The sequence below is a fragment of the Aedes aegypti genome, chromosome 1 (assembly GCF_002204515.2).
Source record: "Aedes aegypti strain LVP_AGWG chromosome 1, AaegL5.0 Primary Assembly, whole genome shotgun sequence".
NCBI classification, from domain to species: Eukaryota; Metazoa; Arthropoda; class Insecta; order Diptera; family Culicidae; genus Aedes; species Aedes aegypti.
In genome coordinates this window covers 147,956,991-147,978,139 of record NC_035107.1, presented here as the reverse complement: position 1 = coordinate 147,978,139, position 21,149 = coordinate 147,956,991, and the positions used below count along the sequence as shown (strand labels likewise).

Sequence of the window (21,149 nt, the reverse complement as noted above, 5' to 3'; positions counted from 1 at the left end):
TTTATTTTTTGCTAATTATTAATCAAAAATAAACTTTTTTTGATAGAAATCTTAACATGTAACATGTAAATGAAGATTGAGGAATAAATTTTCGAATGCTACGAATGAACTAGAATTATTTTATAATAAAATTAATTAGAAAATGCGTCAAGTTTGAACCCGCGTCAAATATGGTACGTTCACGGTACCCACAGAATTTCAAGAGATTAATATTCGGAATCCCATTCCCACCCCAATTCTAGTGTTTTTACCAAATTCCTAATATTTCCGCAATATTCCTAGAATGATATTTAAACTTCCAGAATTATCATAAAAAATCCGACATCCCTATCGGAATCCCAAAGTTCCTACAAGAATTCCGGAATTCAAAAGGAAATCTGAGATGTCAGAGCAGTGTTGCTCAGACTCATTTCCCCGAAAATAACATTTTCCGAACTACGAAGTCACGAACTATTACAACCATGCTCTATCCTCCTAAGATAGAAAAGCAGATGGTTAAGCTTGAGTACTGCACACAATATCGATCAATTTTGATACCAGAGAGCCACAATTCATGTTTCGGTGAAATGAAATGAGTGAGTGAGTGAGTGCGAATCATTTCACCGAAACTTGAATTGCGGCCCACTGAGATCGAAACTGTCGGATCCCATGTGCAACACTCAAGCCCAACCACCTCCCCCTCCATCTCAGGAATACAACGCACAGTTATAACAGTTCATGGCTTCACAATTCGAATTTCGGGGAAATGAGTCTGGTCAACACTGTGTCAGAGTTTACAAGTAAAATTCCAAATTACATTATAAATATCTGAATTCCTACCGACATCCTAAAATTCCTAGAAAATAACATAATTATCGTAATGCCAGAATTCACACGGATATTACAAATTGCTACTGCCGGTAATCTTACCGGAATCTCAGCATTGGCGGGGCAAATGTTTTCGTAACCTCAAAATTCCTAAGCAAAACTCAAAATACCTTCCGAAATATCAAAACTCATATCGTTTTCCCATGATTTTTACTTAAAAGTAAATTATTCCATTCAATTCCGCAATCTCAAAGCATGTGTAGCAACCTCTGAAGCTAACTACCAGTAGCTTTGTAGTAAATGCTACCTTTATTCATAGCAATGCGTTGTTTGTAGTATGTTCGAAAGGTGTAGAAAGGAAAATGACACAAACATGTTCCACTCGTGTTCCACATATGGCGTTTACTACCGAGAATGTAGTAAACTCAACTTTACTACATTTTGTTCATACGGCCCATATATTAGCTTGTTCGTCTGTCCACAGACTCGGGCCTTCCACCTAGAATTGGTTTCCGATCTGACGACGGATGCGTTTCTAGCTGCTTCGAAACGCTTCATCAGCCGACGTGGTAATCCTAAATCGATGCGCTCTGATAACGCGACAAACTTTGTCGGAGAAAAAACTGAGTTGCATGACCTTTGGAAGCTGTTTCAAGACCAGTGCGCAGCTGGAAAGATCACCAATTATTGTACCAGCAAAGGAATCGAGTGGTCATTCATACCGCCGAGAATCCCTCATTTTGGTGGGATTTGGGAGGCCGGTGTGAAGCAGGTGAAGCATCATCACAAGCGAATTGTCGGTGATCGAAAGTTATCCTATGAGGAGCTATATACCACACTAACCCAAATTGAAGCTGTGTTAAACTCTCGGCCCCTGGTACCGAGCTCAGATGAAAAACTGTAAAAACTGCGAATGGAGCCGAGTTTAAGCGAGCAGTGACGGAGGTGTGTTTGCTGCCATTTGATCAAGAAGAGAATTGAAATCTACATTTCAACGCCGAGGAGGATGTTCGCCGACTTGCGCATCCATACTCTGGCCTATTCTGCGGAACAGTGTTTCGATACAGTGATTCCATACAAACACATACACTTCTGATTTCGATCAATGTATTAAAATAAATTTCAGTTATACTCCATAGTCAAGAGAATCAAGACGCGTTTTATTTGCTTGGCTACGGAAAGATTTTCCCGTCGGTTTCCGCCATATTCGCGAACCCGAACCCCCGAAAGTTGTACAGTTCACTCGATACCACGTAACAAATAGGATCCGGCTCTCTAGTATACATAGATATGAAAAAGTATCACTAGAGTTCCGGTGCCATTAGTGGACTACCTAAGCTATGAAAAATCATAACATAATAACGAAAAACCTTAACATAGATCTTTTGGCGTCAACAGAAAGATTTCAACCTCTTAATGGGAAAAATATAAAAAGAGTGATAAAATTTGGTTTTAGAGCAAAACATTTGCCTGAGTCTCTATTGGTACACGTGTTCCAGTAGTTACGCTAGTGCTCCAGTAGTAGACGTTTGCGAAAGTTACAAGGAATTTCAAACAAAATAGTTAATTTTTACATGTTTAACATTTTTCCCTCGGAACAGCAACTAATATCTTTCGAATGAAGCATAAAGATCTCTGAGACTTTTCTACATTTTTAAACATCTATTTTAAAACTGCTTCTATCCGTTGATCCACGATGATTTGCGTTAAATTAATTATTTATATGACTTTTTGATAACTTAAAAACACAGACAAACAGACGTAACACTTAGAACAAATCGCGATCAAAATCATAGTCGAGAGAACATGTACGCCCAATGCTAAAATCGGTGTGTTTGGCCGATGAGCCAACAGATGGCGGTAGTGCGCAAACGTCAAAAGCGAACAAAAACGATGCGAGCGCTGCGGGTGGTGGATTGGCCACCTACAGTATATTTGAATCGACTGATAAAAAGGTGGTCGATGGACAATGATGAGAGTGTGACGTCTGTTTGTCTGTGTTAAAAAGATGAAATTTGGCGAATCGACTAAACTAGACGCGATCTATCCACCAAAAATAGTGCATGTCGTTTTTATCGCAATATGTACGTTTTATTCCATAGTCCAATCTACTGGTACATTACAACCATTGGTAACGGCACCCTATATGTGCTTACATGCAGAAAGTATGCTGATACTTTTTCAGCAACATCACTGCAATACCAACTATTTGTTTTTTTAATACAAATTTGTAACATGATTCAGCAACAATCATTAACTTGTACAAATTTGAATGACGGCCTTGTTCGCCTCAAGAATTATTATTAGATCCCCCCTCTGCCTACTAAAGATTGGGTGCTTACTTTGGTAGGCGATGGTGTCCTGTGGCATCAGTGTCCGGACGTTGTCCACATTTCTGGTCATGGCTTCGTACTCTTTGGCTTCCTGCTGCTTGCGGAGCTTCTGGCAACGGGCCTCCAGCTCGGGATTCCGTTCCTGAATTTCGTTCTCCGGTAGAATAATTTCGCAATCTTGCATCAGCTCGTGTAGATACGGTACTTCCGGATCGTCTTTGCGCAATCGGTTCAGCGCTTGATGAAGCCATTTCAGGTCATTCAACGAAAGGGTCAGGGTATTGGTCTTTTGTACGGGAGCAGTTTTAAGGATTTCTTCGGGTTCTTTTTCGGGCTCGTCGTTTTCCACATCGTCAAGATCGCTTTTCTTCGGAAGATTTTTCTCATTCTGGTCTTTTAGAAACTCTCGTTCTTCTTCTGAAAATTCGACGGGTTTCCCTGGTTCTTCTTCGATTCTACTGGTGCATTTCGACAAATTATTTTTGCAAATATTCTGAATCGCCTGCGGAAGAAGTGGGTCCCGGGAGAATCGACTGCTGACCAGTTTTCGGAACGCCGGGGCAGGAATGATTTTAACCGATGGATCTTTGATGGGTAATTTAGACATTTCTGAAAGCATATAGTTAAAATTAAATGATGACTTAGCACGATTATTATAATCATACCTGAATACTGCACAATTTAAGTGTTTTTTACGCAATTTAATTGAAGATTTCAATAAAATCTCAAAGTTTTAGCACTTTTGTTTGGGGTATCATGTGATTGTCAAATATTTTTATAGCATATACAGTGCTTCCAAAATGAGCCTCTTTACGTGCCATAAATTCTTTTGTTCTCATTAAAGAGTCTAAATTATAAAGAGACGAAATCTGATCATATTCAAAATAAATCAGCTGGCAACTATGCCAAATCTATTACGCAGCACTGCCAATGTTGAATCTCACGCTAAAAGTGAGTCACAGGTTTTATGTATTGAATTTTCACAGGTTTGGGGAACGAATGAAAAATTGACTGAATGTGTGGAAAACCAATGTAATGAGTAGAGCATTCCTTATGCAAAGCATGAAAATTGCAACCGACACTCATGTATTCAGAAAAAATGCTACTTCAGAAGAAGCAAAATTTTCGTGGGCGGTAACATTTTTGTGTGAGCCGTTTTCAGCTTGTGTGAAAAAGTGTTTGACAAGTCTCCAGCTCGATTGGAATGACATTGACAGTAAACTTGGAATTCCAATTGGAACATTTCGCTTCTTTGCTTATAGTTTCTTTAGTTCTCATGACTTTTACTGTGCGCCGTGTATTGGTGCTGTCTCGCTCTCTCTCACGGGCAACTTGAAAACAGGGCGCACAGTAAAAGTCAAACGTTTTATAGCATGCATAGGCTCATGAGCCTATGCATGCTATAAAACGTTTGACTTTTACTGTGCACGCTGTTTTCAAGTTGCCCGTGAGAGAGAGCGAGACAGCACCAACACACGGCGCACAGTAAAAGTCATGAGAACAAAAGAATTTATGGCACGTACAGAGGCTCATATGAACCTGAGACGAGACTCGCGAAGACGGTCTTCTTTTTCTGTGATTGCTGAGTTTTTTCTTATTCCACTTTGTGTTTATACCAATTATGCGCAAGCCGTTCAAATCCTCACATGAACCTCTCAGCAAAAAAAAAGATTGAGTTTGCATCACATCGAATCATAAATAGCCGTTTGAGTAAAATTTCATGCCAGCAAACGTAGCATACATGAGAAATAATTAATCTTCTGGTTAGATTTATCAGCAACTTTGGAAAAAACTGCTCCGCTGACTGAGATTTTCAATAACAATTTACTTTGAACACAATACTTTTCACTTTTTCAGCCATAAAAACGGTGGGCTGCATTTGACGTTTCGTGAGAGGGGAAACTGGGCTGCATATGACGTTGATATTTTTCCTCTTCGCGAGTCTCTCTCAGATATGAACCTATGCATGCTATAAAACGTTTGACTTTTACTGTGCACGCTGTTTTCAAGCTGCCCGTGAGAGAGAGCGTGTGTTGGTGCTGTCTCGCTCTTTCTTACGGGCAACTTGAAAACAGGGCGCACAGTAAAATTCAAACGTTTTATAGCATGCAAAGGCTCATGAGCTCATGAGCCTCTGTACGTGCTATAAATTCTTTTGTTCGTTTGACTTTTACTGTGCGCCGTGTGTTGGTGCTGTCTCGTTCTCTCTCACGGGCAACTTGGAAACAGGGCGCACAGTAAAAGTCAAACGTTTTATAGCATGCATAGGCTCATGAGCCTCTGTACGTGCCATAAATTCTTTTGTTCACGCAAAAAAAATTGTGCGGTAAAAACCTGAGAGAGACTCGCGAAGAGGAAAAATATCAACGTCATATGCAACCCAGTTTCCCCTCTCACGAAACGTCAAATGCAGCCCACCGTTTTTATGGCTGAAAAAGTGAAAAGTACCCAACTAACATTTAGTGCAAATGTAAACATTCTCTAGGCCCTCTTTATACGGCTTTATGCTGAGTAAAGGCGCTGTACATACGAGCGAAAGCTTCTATGCGATCCTTTTACCAACAAATCTGGCGAATCTACTCAGCTACTTTTAAGCTGTGTTGGCAGCTCTTATTCATACCGATCATTGCTCTATCTCGACAGTTATACAAGAAGTAGCTGTGTAACATCTACGGAAGGCGCTTTCTCAACCATTTCGCAACTGTTGAATAATTATTATACAGCTTCGCTGTATTATCGATTAAATATTATTTTCAAGCTGTTTCACAGCTTCCGGAATGCATATCATAAGTATCTGGAATTTAATGTTCCCAACGTTACCTGCCACCGCTTGGAATCGAACTCACGATCTCTGCATCCACAAGTCTCGATGCTGTCCTTGTTGCCACCACAGTCTATATCGAAAGGCAAAGAAAACACACCGTTTTGTTCTACATCGAAAACGGTTCACACAATATTTTATAATGATCGTAAAAGATGCCATAGCCGCGCTTACACCACTTCATCAGGCTGTAAAAGGGTGCGAAACGTCAAACGCAATGTTTACATCGAACAAGCTGAGTAGATGCATCACAAGTTGTTGTTTTACAGCAAACTGCTGTATGCTCGCTGTATAACTAACGACAAAGCGCTTCTTAAATATATATTGAGCAGCATAACAAATCATATTGTATAGAAGCAGCCGGATTGATGATGGCGAGTTTTATTCCACATCATGAGGTTGCTATCTTTTACGGTGTTGAGTTACAGCTTAGTGAAAGCAGCAAAAGCGATAACTGACGAAATTTATTCAGCTAAGATTTGTAGCTGCAAAACGTTTGCGTTACATCTGTATTAACGCTAATCGTTCTATTTTTGACAGCTTTCAATTTTTGCTGCGTTCGCTGCTTCAATTCAACTGTTATACAGCACAAAGCAAATAATAGCGCTAAAATTGTTAGTTGGGTAGTGTGTTCAAAGTAAATTGTTATTGAAAATCTCAGTCAGCGGAGCAGTTTATTCCAAAGTTGCTGATAAATCTAACCAGAAGATTAATTATTTCTCATGGGCTTGTTCACATACTTCATAACGCTGGAATTGGCCATTTTGGACACCCACCCACCCCCATGTAACGCTTTTTGTATGAATAAATTTTAGTTTTTGTATGAGCCGTAACAGCATCAGGACACGTATTCTTTCAAAATAGACCATTTCCGTCAGACCTTACCCCCAATTTTTATATTTTTCTTCGAAAGGCGATACTTTTTAATGATTATTGGCGCTTTCAGATATTTTTTGTATGCACTCCTGATTTTCTTACAATTTTTTGAAAATTTGGGAATTTGAGGTGAAATTCGTCGTGCGGCACAGTTGTTTCAACCCTGGGTGTAGAAAGTGGAGATTTCTCAAAATTTTTACAACATCCCTGCATTGAATGTTTGTAGACACAACAAAATGTCAAATCCAGCAACAACAAAATTGACTCGCTCGTTGGTTTGTTGTTTATCAACCTCACGCTAAACTTGTTCCGCTCAAAAATAAGTAGCGGGTGCACAAAATTGGCCCCTTCACATGCAGCACGTTTCCTGTGAAAATAGGTTGTATTCATTATTGAGCAATGTCTTGTAAACCAAAATCAATGAGTAAATTACGCACAGCGAAAGAACGCTCGAAATTCGGAATTCGCTTCCGTTTTTCTTTTGATTATGAAAACATGACAATGTTTAAGTTTTTCAGTTTTTTTTCTATTTTAATATCTAAAGCGGAAGTAAATGGGGAAACAAATTTCGTGAATGTGACCATCTTTCAGCTTTTCGATGAAAAAATTCCCGGTAAGAAATCATCTTACCAACAGTCAACTGTTTGCTGTCACATGGGTGATGACTGACAGTTCTATTTTCAGTGATTTGCATATAGCCAATGGCCAACATGTTTACGTATAGGCTCAAAGAATGTGTGCGAATTGCACAGATTTTTCACTTATTCAGACATTTTTGCATTCATTGCCTTATTTTATGCAGATCGAATTCATGCGATGCGTGAATCTGGTTTAGCGTGCTGCTTCTATGCCCTCAAACAGTCACCGAAATCACAAGAACTCCACGAAAAATGGCCGTCCTTGTAGTTGGAATTTAATGATATTCTCAACTTTGAAATCCTTCAGGACCACAACAAATAACCCGCTGAAGCTGCTGTGGTGCACCGGATGATCCGCGATAGGTTCCTGCTCTATTGTGGTTTTATGGCCGGCGGCAAACTGGCAACGAGGATTTCGGAAGCGTCTCATTTTTATTACCGGATATCCCATGGAAGCCGGGGCAGAATCCGAATCAAATTTATTAATCAAACAGCTCTTGCAACCTTGAAAGCGGCATTGTTACGGATCTCGAATTAAGGCCCGAACGCAATGATAGCGGAACGGCAACGGAATGCGGAACCGGTTCGCCAGCATGAACTATAATCAGCTTGTCGACTCAGTGTTGATCCAATTTCATTCGTTGTCAGCTCAGTCGAGATGTTGTGATACATGCTGGCGAACCGGTTCCGCATTCCGTTGCCGTTCCGCTATCATTGCGTTTGGGCTTTTAGGATCAAATAGCTTAAAAGGGTTTATTCACAAATTTCATAACGCCAAAAATAATCATTTTCAACACCCACCCACCCCCTCATAACGCATTTTGTAAGAATATTTTCGGAATTTTGTATGACTTGTAACATCTTGAAGACACCCACCCACCCCCTTCAGCGTTATGAAATATGTGAATGGGCCCAAAGATGTTATGCTGCCACGCTGTGAAATTTTTTGTCGCCTATTTTCCAGTGGCCTTAAAACCAGGAGCGAGTAGCACTCTTTTCGAGAATTATTTAGCTGGAGCACCACAGCAACTTCATGCGAAGGATAAGAAGGGGATCTTTCATCTGTCCATGAAGAATTTCATCGCGACGGCTCTTCCTGATGGTCCCAGTTTCCATTTGTTTGGGGTCTTGGTAGTGCATCCAAACCCGAATATCAACAAAGTTGAGACCAATGTTCTGAATTTACTTTGGTGGCGCAAATCATTGTTGTGTGCCACTTTTTCTTTCTTTTATTTTCCGGCTGACGTCACTATTTGCTCTGCATAAGAATAGCGAAAGAATAAAAGAGAGAACTAGTGTCACGCATCAATGATCTGCGCCACCTGAGTAAATCTTGATCGTTGCAGTAAATCCAGAAGCTTGAGTGGAGACCGCAGAGGAACAGCTGATCAAAATTCACCACAACGTGGAGATAAAATCATAGGGGAAAAAGGGCCTGATAAAAATTGGAGAGAAATAATATGTACGGGACCGTGGGGCGAATTGTCGTGCCGCCAGTTTTTCATTGTTTTTCACTAGTTAGGGGCTTCAAAACATATGGGTTTCTTAGGAAAGTTTGTCCAGTAAATTGAAAGAAAGCTCATGAGCAAATAAAATTTTTTGACGGAAATGGTCTATTAAATCCATCTTTATTCATTTTTTCATACAACAGGCATATATTTTCTAAACACTCCGATCGATCACGAACCGTCCGCGTCGAAAATCGTTAACAAACTGACTTTCACATCGGCAGACCACACCGTCACCGCGAGCGTCGTCCTGACGATCTCCTCTCTCTTTTTCTCCGCTTACAGCAGCCCATTCAGCATCGGTTGTGATTCAATGAACGTATTTCTTTTTCTGAATTCGCTTTGCTCTCGTTCTTCTTTGTGGATTCATGTTGAATGACTATTCGGGTTCGTCTCAGTTGTGCTTGTGCGTAACGGTTTGCTGCGATGATCATGATTGCACTGATAGAAATAAGCTAGTGGAAACTATGGAATATTTTGTTTGACAAGACTTTTTTCATATCTTCTCAAGACATTGTTTTATTCATTAATTTACATCCTTATACTACATTCGCCTCCTTCTCTACTCTTCACGTGTGTTAATTTATTGTTATATCAAGTTTTACCGAAATATAATAACATTCATTGCTTCGAATCAAAATTCTAATACACATTATGTTTTTCAACTTGTGTGATGTTTAGATGTAAGCATGCTTTTAAAACAATGTTAATTTTTCTTTTATTTTGAATTACGATTAATGTACGATCAATACAGTATCGAAACAGTATTTTGTCGTATTAGCTTAATATTTCTAATGTTATTTTTTTTTGTACTTAAACTCAAACGCGCTTTGTTTTATTCTGACAATATTGTTTTTTTTTTTCTTTGTGATCCTATTTAAATGGTTTGTAAAAGAAATTTTATTCTTATCGCCATATATATTTTTTTATTTGAAAAAAAAAATCCTATTGAGGAATCGTAAACCAGAGGATTGACAGCAACATTGAAGTCTATTATATATTAAATATAAAAAATGAGAGTAATGCCTTTATCATATAGATTATTTTTTTATTCACTATACTTTATTATAAAACAAAGCTTTGCTTCTATTACAACGGTGAACCCAATGGAGTAATTAAGTTGTATTTATAAACTAAAGTTACAATAATACACCAAATATACTTTTGTTATGATATTCTTTCTTCAAGCACGTATGAAGGTTTGAAACCTAATATTTTAAACTAAACACGATATGATTTTTTTTAATCATTAATTTCAATAATAATTGTATTGTCTTTTCAGTTGGACTTTCAATATTTTTTTCCACATATGGTCCGATAATCCGTTTATACAAAAAACTTAAAAACGTTTTTTTTTTACGAAGATATTATGTTCTAATTTTCAGTTAATTACAATCAATGATTTCGATCACTCTTCTTAGATTAAAACTTGAAGGAACACAAAAAAATATACTGGAGCTCTAAACGAAATAAAATTTTTAAATTTATATCCCACTAAAAATTTCTGATTGAAATCCTCTCGCCTGAATGGCGCTTACCACGCATTAAAATAGTCTAACAAGTAAAAAGGCAATACAATTGCCCTTCTAAACGATTATTTACCGAAGTTTACTCCATTCTATCCCTCAAGTTGTAAAAGAAAATTAACTATCTACCTCTAAATTAATTGATAATGACGTGTTCTACCTCTTAATAAGAAACAATCGCTGATTGTCTCCACTTATCTTACCAGGCTCCAGTATAATTGGCCAAAGCAAACGAAAAAATGTTTAAATTAACTTTATTATCCATTAGTGTTGACACATTCTAATTCTAAATGAACAAAATAGCTAATTTCGATTACTTTTTTTGGTTAAAGCTTGGTCAGCTTAAGCAAAAAAAATCAGAAAATTTTAATCTGCATTTTTATACAATAGGAAATTAGCAGAACCAGAACTACAAAATGAGTAATAAATATTTTGATCTATTCGATTTTTTTTTTTTTTTTGGTTGGAGCTCCAGGCACAGAGAACAGACGTTCATCTTTTCTCGTCAGCGTGTGTAAACCATTGTACTGGTCATTTCAAAGTATGTCGTTATGCTCCTGTTACGTGGCGCTGTCGTCATATTGAGAACGCTACAAATTTGCCGCTTTTTACACTTTGGCGCTAGTGTCGATATCAAAAATTGCCACTGGTCGCTAGCGTTGCATTGTGTGCTAATGCATTTTGAGGTTCACTAGTGACATCGTGTTGTCGAAACGAGTTTGTATATCGGGCTGTCTACGTTGGCGGAGCTGATGGTTGATTCGAACCTTTACACATGGTTCAGATGAAATTTTGTTCGAGCCTCCATGTCTGTTCTCTGTGCTCCAGGGTCCGAAATAATCCATCAAGTCACAAATCTACATAGTTCAAACAACAATATTTACATAAAAGTACCTGTCCTATCTCTACATAAGAAAAAACAGCTGAATTACGTCTCCACTTCATTTGAAAGGTAGCTTAGTAGATTAATTCGTCAAGCTACACAACAAACAACATTGATTTTTCAATATCGATATAATTTATTCACCTAAGATTTTTTTTTTTGAACAAACACAAAACCAGAAAAATTTCAATTTGCATTCTGATATAAGAAATTTTCATGTTCTACTTTCGATAATCAACACTGACTGATTTTCTCACTTCACACCAATGGAGCTTACCAGACTCTGAATTACAAAACAAGAGAGCTTTAATCAACTTTCTAATCTAACTATGCTGACATATTCTACCCCTCTCTCATATTCTATTATTCTACATATTCTCTCTACAATGATCGTGAATTCCGATCCCTTATCTAAGATGAAGCTGTCCAGGCTAATAAATACAATAAATAACATGTTCTATTACTCATTAAACAACATTTTCTCATTTTATTCGTATCTATTTAAAGGGGCTTACCAGGCTCCGGAATAATCCACCAAACAAGTAAGCATTTAATTCACTCTTTTTTTTTATCTATCAACAGAGTCATATTCAACCTCTTAATAAATAATTTTCGATCGTATATCGAAGATGGAGCTGTAGACAACAAAACCAGAAAATTCAATCAATATTCTTTAACAATTGAAATTCATATATTACAGTTATGAATAAGCAACACTCACTGATTTATTCACTTCTTTTGGATAGATTTTACCAGGCTCCAGAACAATTCGTCTAACAACACAAAAGGGAACTTTATTGAGGATACTATTCTACCAATATTAACATATTCTACCTCTTAATAAGCAAAAAATAGCTGAATTTATTAATTGAAGGATCTGTCCCGACTGCAAAATAATGCGTCAAGCAACAAAACCAGAAAATTTCAATCAACAATCTTATACAACAGGATTTTGCATGTTCTATCACTCAATGAGCAACACAAATAGGTTTTTTTTTTGTTTGCTTAATTTGGATAGAGCGTACCAGGCTCTAGAATAATCTGTCAAACAACAAAACACGAAAACCTTAATAAACTTTCTATTCTATCCATATTTCTCATATTTCATTTCTTATCAAATAGTTATCGATGATTTTGATTGCTTATCTCGGATGGAACTGTCCATGCTCCAAAATAATCTGTCAAGCAACAAAACCTGCAAATTTCAAACAACATACCTAGGCAATATAAATTTACATGTGTAATCTTCCAATAGTCAATACAATAATACACTTCTTTCAGGTTGAGCTTACCAGGATCTACAATCACCCATAACAAAACTATAAAACTTTTAATTAACTTTCTAATCTTTCAATATAGTCATATTCTACCACTGAAATAATAAAAATCGCATGACCTCCAAATATGCAATGATCTCTAATTTTGTCCGCTTATCTTGGATTAAGCCGTTCAGGCTCCAAAATAAACTATCAAGCCAATCAGAAAATTTCCATCAACATTCTTAAACAATAGAAATATACATAACACGGCATAAAAAAATAACAAGGCAGGCTCTTCACTGATGTAAACATCAAGTTTGGTTGAAAACATGTGACGTCACTCCTATCGTACCATATACCATCCAGACCACTAGATCATTTTTTTTTGAAAATTTGTTCGAGGTGGATAGGAATGACGTCGTCAAGTAGCTGTCAGTTTTCGGAATATATCACCTTCTTAAATATAGTACACCGTGATACATAATAAATCTTAAAAAATCAACGCTCACTGTTTTTTTTCAATTCTTTTGTATGGAGCTAACAAGGATTCGCAATAATCCACAGCAAAACTATGAAACTTTCAATTAACTTTATTATCTAATCGATTGTGATGTATTCTACCCCTAAAAAATAAATCATCACAGATTTTGATTGCTTCTTTTTTGGATGGAGCTGTCCAGGCTCCGACCCAAGTAACATTAGTAGCTGAACAATATGTTATTAAACTGAAATAATCTTGAAAGTGACTTGTTCAACTCTTAAGCCTGATTTGCTGCTGAACAGGAATCGCTAAAGAAATTTCTCGCCGATTCCTTGAAGAAATTTTCTACAGCGTCTCCTGTTTGAACTGACATCTCTTTTCAACTGCGTACTGCGATCAGAAAAAACGCTTCCTTGATCGATTCCTTGCAGAAATTTCCCATGCATCAAGATAGGCCAAGAAATTACTTGTCAGCAGCGAAGTAGGCTTTACTCAGTAAAATTGTTTGTTGGGAAATTAACCTTAAAACCTGAATTAAGCCATTCAGGCTCCAAAATAATCCGTCAAACGACAAAATCAGAAAAGCCATGATATTCTTTAAAAATAGATTTCTTTTATTTGTTCAATCTTTAAAAAAATCAACACTCACTAATTTTCTTCACTTCTCATGGATAGACCCAGGTAACCAGTAAGCATTGAAATAAGCCTCGCATTGGACTGCTTACAGCATTTGATCTGCTTGCTATCCTATGAAAGCATGTTCATAGCTTAGCTGACATAAACCAGCACAACCACTGCTATTCAATACCTTTCTGTTCTTAATAAGCATTTTCACTGCACATGCTATTTTCGATTCTTAGCAAACGAAATGCTTTTTCATTGCAGTAAGAATGCAACGAAAGAGCAGTACAGGTCGAACGTTACATATTTGACTCTGTTTTGTCTCTTTCACACTAATGTATCGATTCTTACATCTGATGGAGACGATCTCAAAGGCAATCACTATCTAATTCTAAATAAACACCCGCATAAATAAGAACCAAATAGCTACTGTTTCCTATACTGTACAAAACCTTTCAAAACCATGTCTAAGTCATTTCGTATAACATCCAAAATAACAATAAATCAACCCCACCATGAACGGTTTTTACAGTTTGCAAAATTGTAAATGGGAAAATAACAATGTGGGGAATAGGCGGTTAAGTTATGTAACCATTCAAAAACACCGATTTCTCCGAACAAAATTTTTCGTTTACAATTTGTCAAACGGTCGATATATTATCCATTTATTTTTAAATTTACTGTTAACCAAACAGTGATGAAATAGTTAACCTATTAGATTTGCTTGAATTTAATAATGTATGTGGAATAATTGATTTAAGGTCCGTTATTGTTTCTCAACCATATATCATTCTGTTCAGATGCTTTCATACAATAAAAGAAAAATACAAATGCTTTTATTATTTCTATAATAATATTTTATATGTATTTTCAATATTCACTATGTTTAGTTTCAGCACATTATAAAACATAAAACGAACCTCTTGGTGCAGACTTAGCTCTAGGCACAATTTGTCGGTTTCCTTCTTGTGAACGGTAATGAGCCGTAACAGCATTTAGCAGCTACCATCGTCAGCATCTTGGGATGAAGCTATTTAGAGGTGGATAAGTCTTCTCATCCTGAAAGAAACGAAAGAAACAAATGTTTGCCACGTTATTTACGTTATTCCTTTTTATTCAGAAAAGTTGCGCAAACACTTACCGATGGATGACGACCATCCTTGACCGTCTAATGGGTTCGATGAAAACGGCCGGTTGTTTTGAGCCAGAGTGACTTTGTGAACTCTCCTAAAGCCGCTGGAGGTTGAAAGATTTCCTGCAATCTGGATACGGGGCTTTTCGGGATACCGGCTTCTCTGGATATTGGCTCCTTGCATTGTTTTTTTCGGAACAGTTGTTTTTTTCACTTTCGGTATCAAAAAGTAAACAAGACACACTTGAACGAAAACTTGCACACTTAAAAAAAATAACACAGAGGCTGTAGAACTTTTGCATAGCACACCGAAAAAAAAAAGAATAATGACTTCAAATGTTTCAACAACTGTTATTAGTTTAACTTTAATTTTGTTGTTTGATTAAAGTGAAATAATTAAAAAAATATTGTTCTTAAGTCATCCGCTCTGCAAAATGTACACATATGTACACAGCAGGGTGTAATTATTTGAAAGTGTCGAAAAAAGATGAAAATTGTGTGAGCATGTTGCTCACAAATACAAACCCGTGTAACTGTTTGCCAAACTGTTGCATTAAAGTATTGTATAGTGAAATACTCATGTGTTCGTGTGTTTAGAAAATTTGAAAATGTACCTTTTGACAGAATGTAAGGCTACATTACTACCATTTCTAAAATAAAAAACGATTTTCGTATTGTTCAACTATATTTGAACACTAAAATATTTTGTCACTGTTTGGTATGGATTACTCAAAAAGTGTTTTATTGTTGAAAGTTATAGGTTTCGCATTGTTCGACATTAAAGCAACTGTTCGTGATACATTGACATTAACAGTTAAAAGAGATATACTGTTTTGAACGTAAGGCAAACTGTCATTTTCTATGCGGGCATGATTGCCGGGGGAGAAAACAATTATCGTAAATTTCGATTTCTTGCTCAATCAGAATGATAGAACTAGTATCCAAATCATCCTTCCTTCATGAGGATATAAAATAATTTACCTACCCTCATAAGCTTCAATAAAATCCAATAGCATCCATGCATTCTCGCAATTTTATCAAGAATCATTACCACCCATCGAGACATTAAAGATTAGCACAAATGAATGTACCTTCGAGCAAAACGTGCCTTATATTGGGCATAAAATCAAAGCTCGACCAACACCAACTGCAGCATACCTTGTAGCGCGGAGCATCACCATCGTTCACAATCACCGGGTCGTCAGTTCGTATCGCAAAATGTTAAAAACCAGCAAAAAATGATCCGCAACGAGAAGCATCCAGAACAAGACAAGCAACCGCCATCGTTGGAAAGATGCGAGAGAAGGTGGGAAAATATTTTGTTTTGGTTTGCTCTTCGCTGAGACGTTACGTTTTTTGACAGTGGAATGCGACGTTCCTGAAGGCGCAGCATTGAAGCAGCCCGATATTTCGCCAAAACCTGCTTTTAAGAAGCACTATTGGCAGCTATACGTTCAATCAGCATTTAATGCTCTGCCGTACTAGCGTATATAATGCTAATTGAATGCTGTTTTAAGTGCTTATTGGTTACCTGGGGAGTTTACCAAAATCTCCAATAATTGGTAGCAAAACTATAAGTGGTTTTATTTAACTTTCTAATTGATCGAAATTAACATATTCTACCTAGTAAATTTTGGAGCTTCAAAATAATTTCGAAGTATGCCATAATTTATTATTTTGATCAAACAACACATTGAACAATAGACATTTACACATTCAATCTTCCAATAATAAACTCTCATTGATTTTCTACACATCTCTTAGATGGAGCTTATCAGGATCCACATTCGTCCATAACAAAACTATAAAACTTTTTTTAATCTATCAATATTCTCATATTCTGCCTCTGAAAAGAATTAATCATCAGATATGTTGATTGCATATCTCGGATAGAGATGTCGAGGCTGCAAAATAACCTTAAAATGTACAATGATCACCGATTTTGTCGCTTGTCTTGGATGGAGCTGTCCAGGTTCCCAAATTGTCAAGCAACAACACCAGAAAATTTGCTCCAACATTCTTACACAGTAGGAATTAATATGTTTTATCGCTCAATAACAATACTCATTGATTTTATTCACTTATCTTTGATGGAGCTAAGCAGGCTTCAGGAATTCACGCATCTGCAGTGCTGGCAGTAGCCCACTCGCTCTGCTTTTTTAATTTCTTTCATTTTTTTAGCAACATGCAGGAATCCACGCATCTGCATTGCTAGCAGTAGCCCACTCGCTCTGTCTTTTTTAATTTTATTTCATTTCTAAGTAACATGCAGGATTCCACGCGTCTGCATTGCTAGCAGTAGCCCACTCGCTCTGCTTTTTTATTTCTTTCATTTTTTTTTTAGTAACATGCAGGAATCCACGCATCTGCATTGCTAGCAGTAGCCCACTCGCTCTGCTTTTTTAATTTTATTTCATTTCTAAGCGACATGCAGGAATCCACGCGTCTGCATTGCTAGCAGTAGCCCACTCGCTCTGCTTTTTATATTTCTATCATTTTTTTTAGTAACATGCAGGAATCCACGCATCTGCATTGCTAGCAGTAGCCCACTAGCTCTGCTTTTTTTTTTATTTCTTTCATATTTTTAGCAACATGCAGGAATCCACGCATCTGCATTGCTAGCAGTAGCCCACTCGCTCTGCTTTTTTAATTATTTTATTTTTTACATGCAGGAATCCACGCATCTGCATTGCTAGCAGTAGCCCACTCGCTCTGCTATTTTTATTTTTTTTTTTCATTTCTGAGCAACATGCAGGAATCCACGCATCTGCATTGCCAGCAGTAGCCCACTCGCTCTGCTTTTTTTTTTTATTTCTTTCATTTTTTTTAGTAACATGCAGGAATCCACGCATCTGCATTGATAGCAGTAGCCCACTCGCTCTGCTCTTTTATTTCTTTAATTTTATTTTAGCAACATGGCGTCATACATTAATAAAAACGTTATATTTTTCATCGTATTTCAAACTGACTTCCATTCTGAAACATTTTTTTTAATCATTAAAAATATTTCAATATATTTCACGACAATGTTGTTATATCATTCATAATTAACAACAATCAATTTATATAAAATGAAGCGCTACCGATTTTGCAATATTTTGTCCTTACTAGTGATGTAAAAAATTGCTTTCGCATCAAAATATGAGTTTAAACTGCATAAAAGTTTGATTTGATTTCCTGATATGATTTCCTGCAGTCACGCCAAGCGGATGGCGGCAAAAAAGGTCACAAGAAAGAAACATACGGCAATTTTGACATTGTTTCCTTTCATAAAGCAACAATTCATCAGAAGAAATCATTAATTAATCAATGTGGATTTTTTTTCAGTAATGTCATCAAATCAAATTTGCATGCTCACAATCAATTATGTCAGCTGTGAGTCTTGGAAACTATTTCAAATAACACACTACAGAGAAAGGAAATGTTTCCATCCTACAAGAATTCTGTGCCAATTTTCAGTTTCCATACAAACTAGACCGAAATCAAATAAATGGATCGAAAACTAGTGATCAGTGTAGAAAATTGGTATATTTCTTCTATACTCCTTTATGTTCTTTTTTCCTCACATGTTCGCCGCAGCGATTTGCACAACATCTTACCTCGCACTCTTCGGCAGCTTCTGTGCTTCCCAACTTTAGGCAAAACTTCATAAAAAACATTTCGCAAACAATATTCCTTAGCACTTCTAAAACTACAATCACTTTTAATATCGAACCGAACTACCGAACTGTGCCATGTCGTATTCTTTCAAAATTAAATCCATCTTTATTCATTTTTTCATACAACAGGCATATATTTTCTAAACACTCCGATCGATCACGAACCGTCCGCGTCGAAAATCGTTAACAAACTGACTTTCACATCGGCAGACCACACCGTCACCGCGAGCGTCGTCCTGACGATCTCCTCTCTCTTTTTCTCCGCTTACAGCAGCCCATTCAGCATCGGTTGTGATTCAATGAACGTATTTCTTTTTCTGAATTCGCTTTGCTCTCGTTCTTCTTTGTGGATTCATGTTGAATGACTATTCGGGTTCGTCTCAGTTGTGCTTGTGCGTAACGGTTTGCTGCGATGATCATGATTGCACTGATAGAAATAAGCTAGTGGAAACTATGGAATATTTTGTTTGACAAGACTTTTTTCATATCTTCTCAAGACATTGTTTTATTCATTAATTTACATCCTTATACTACACCACCCACCTTCCAGCGTTATGAAATTTGTGAATCGACCCCATGTATGCTACGTTTGCTGGCATGAAATTTTACTCAAACGGCTATTTATGATTCGATGTGATGCAAACTCAATCTTTTTTTGCTGAGAGGTTCATGTGAGGATTTGAACGGCTAGCGCATAATTGGTATAAACACAAAGTGGAATAAGAAAAAACTCAGCAATCACAGAAAAAGAAGACCGTCTTCGCGAGTCTCGTCTCAGGTAAAAACTACCATTTTAGGGGGTTAACCTAAGCGCTCGCACTGGCAATTTTCAGCAGACCAGAAATGCGCTTGATTTTACCATGTATGTAGTCGAAGTCAGATTGTTGTAAATTATTTCTGTCAAACGTACCAGTAATGTGGTGTGATGTACCGTAAACATAGTAAATTGGTCTAAAATTCCATGGTAGTTTCAAGAATGGGCGTAGTCAGCTAAAATAGTAGTTTTAACCACGGATTTTTTTTCCGTGTAGGCTCATATAATCATCTGGTAGCTCTGCTCATACACTGAAAAGAGCCTCGCGGTCGAAATAGGGTCCTAAAGCCCTGTCCCAATTTTAGTGCTAAACGCTTAAGTTTAGGCCAAAAACACATGTTTACTCAATTTTCTAATGTTTTCCGTTGGTTTAAGCCCAAAAAACATTTTTTTAGATTTTGTCACATCCTTTGGCTTAAACTCAAATTTTGGGTGTATTTTGTTTTCCGTGTCCCTTACGAAATGTCAGATAGGAACAACCCCAGTGGTCGAACTAAAACCCCTGTGGTGTTTTTGTCGACTAAGCGAACGTCAAACATGATCAAAAGTGTCAAGGTTCATTTATGGACCAAATTTTTAAATTAAAGTTTAAACATGATAAGCCATTATTTGAGCGGGAAAAATTGCTAAAGTAGTTAGAGTAACATGCTCTTTCGTGTTATTAAATAAAAACAAGATTTAATTAAAAATTTTAGGACCCAATTACCATGTTGATGGTTTAATTTAAATGCACAAAGCCTCTTTATTTGTGCAGACTACACACTATGCTCATCTCAAACGGATTTTGTAGTGAGATTTACCATGGGGACCGCGTATTAGGGAGTCGGTAAAAATTACCATATTTCGTGGTAATCGTAACAACATTTTTGAGTTATTCTGTGAACCATCATTTGCGTTTAAGTTGACAACATTTGTGTAGTAGAATGAACTGTACGATTGTAGTATTTGTGACATTTTCCAGAGCTTGATAATGTTTCACGCGCAATGCATGGGCTCATTCACAAATTTCATAACGCTGAAGGGGGTGGGTGGGTGTTCTTCGGATGTTACAGTTTGTACAAAATTTGTAGAATATTCATATAAAAAACGTTACAAGGGGGTGGGTGGGTGTCAAAAATGACCATTTTTGGCGTTATGAAATTTGTGAATAAACCCCATCTGAATTTGCAAATTTGTAGACAATCAGATGCTACAAATTCGCAAACCCGAATGCATTGCGAATAATTTTTTATAGAATCAAGAATCAGAATCGATAATTTTTATTAACATGACTAACAATTTTACAGTACTTCACACTTATTAATTGCAAATTATTATTTGACTTCAGCAGGCAGCTCGTATTAGAAATGTAGCATCCAGGTCCACCAAATAGTTGCATTCATGGAGTAATCTGTTTATCAGTAGAGTTTAATTAAAATTCGTTAAACAATCTTAGAAAGGTAACTTTCCTATATAATAACTATATCTGAGAATGAATGGAGAACATCTTGAGAAAGCATTTTCATTTCCCGATTTTTCCAGCTATTTTTTGCAATCAAAGAGAAAAAAACATTTTATGTACCATTACACTGAAAATAATCCACACGTTCGATCCATATTCTTTTCAACGTGGATCTGTCGTGTCAATTGGCAAGGTGAAATAATGTGTAAAACTTGTAATTCTGTTAAGGTTTGACTTTGGTTCGATAGTAAAGGCTTTTACATACAATTTCAATGTGTTTTAGAATTGCGATATCAATCACTAGTAGAACTAGTTTGCCAAACATGACAAGGACTTACATTTGCCATCCA

At 36.9% G+C, this 21,149-nt stretch overlaps 1 protein-coding gene and 1 long non-coding RNA gene across 2 annotated transcripts in view; both read right to left on the bottom strand.

Annotated features, from left to right (window-relative positions):
- Positions 1-3,947, bottom strand: part of LOC5575289 — a 43,161-nt gene extending 39,214 nt beyond the window's left edge. The window contains exons 1-2 of the mRNA XM_001655616.2: positions 3,806-3,947; positions 3,150-3,749 (exon numbers count right to left, since the gene is read on the bottom strand). Coding sequence (XP_001655666.1) covers positions 3,150-3,747 — 598 coding nt within the window. The 5' untranslated portion in view covers positions 3,748-3,749; positions 3,806-3,947. The remainder of the gene's footprint in view (positions 1-3,149; positions 3,750-3,805) is intronic.
- A 10,772-nt stretch (positions 3,948-14,719) lies between these two features.
- On the bottom strand, positions 14,720-15,209 carry LOC110674505. The gene is made up of 2 exons (XR_002498930.1): positions 14,895-15,209; positions 14,720-14,812 (listed from the first exon to the last, which is right to left on the bottom strand). It is a non-coding gene; the product is annotated as an uncharacterized LOC110674505 (long non-coding RNA).
- Positions 15,210-21,149: the final 5,940 nt, after the last annotated feature.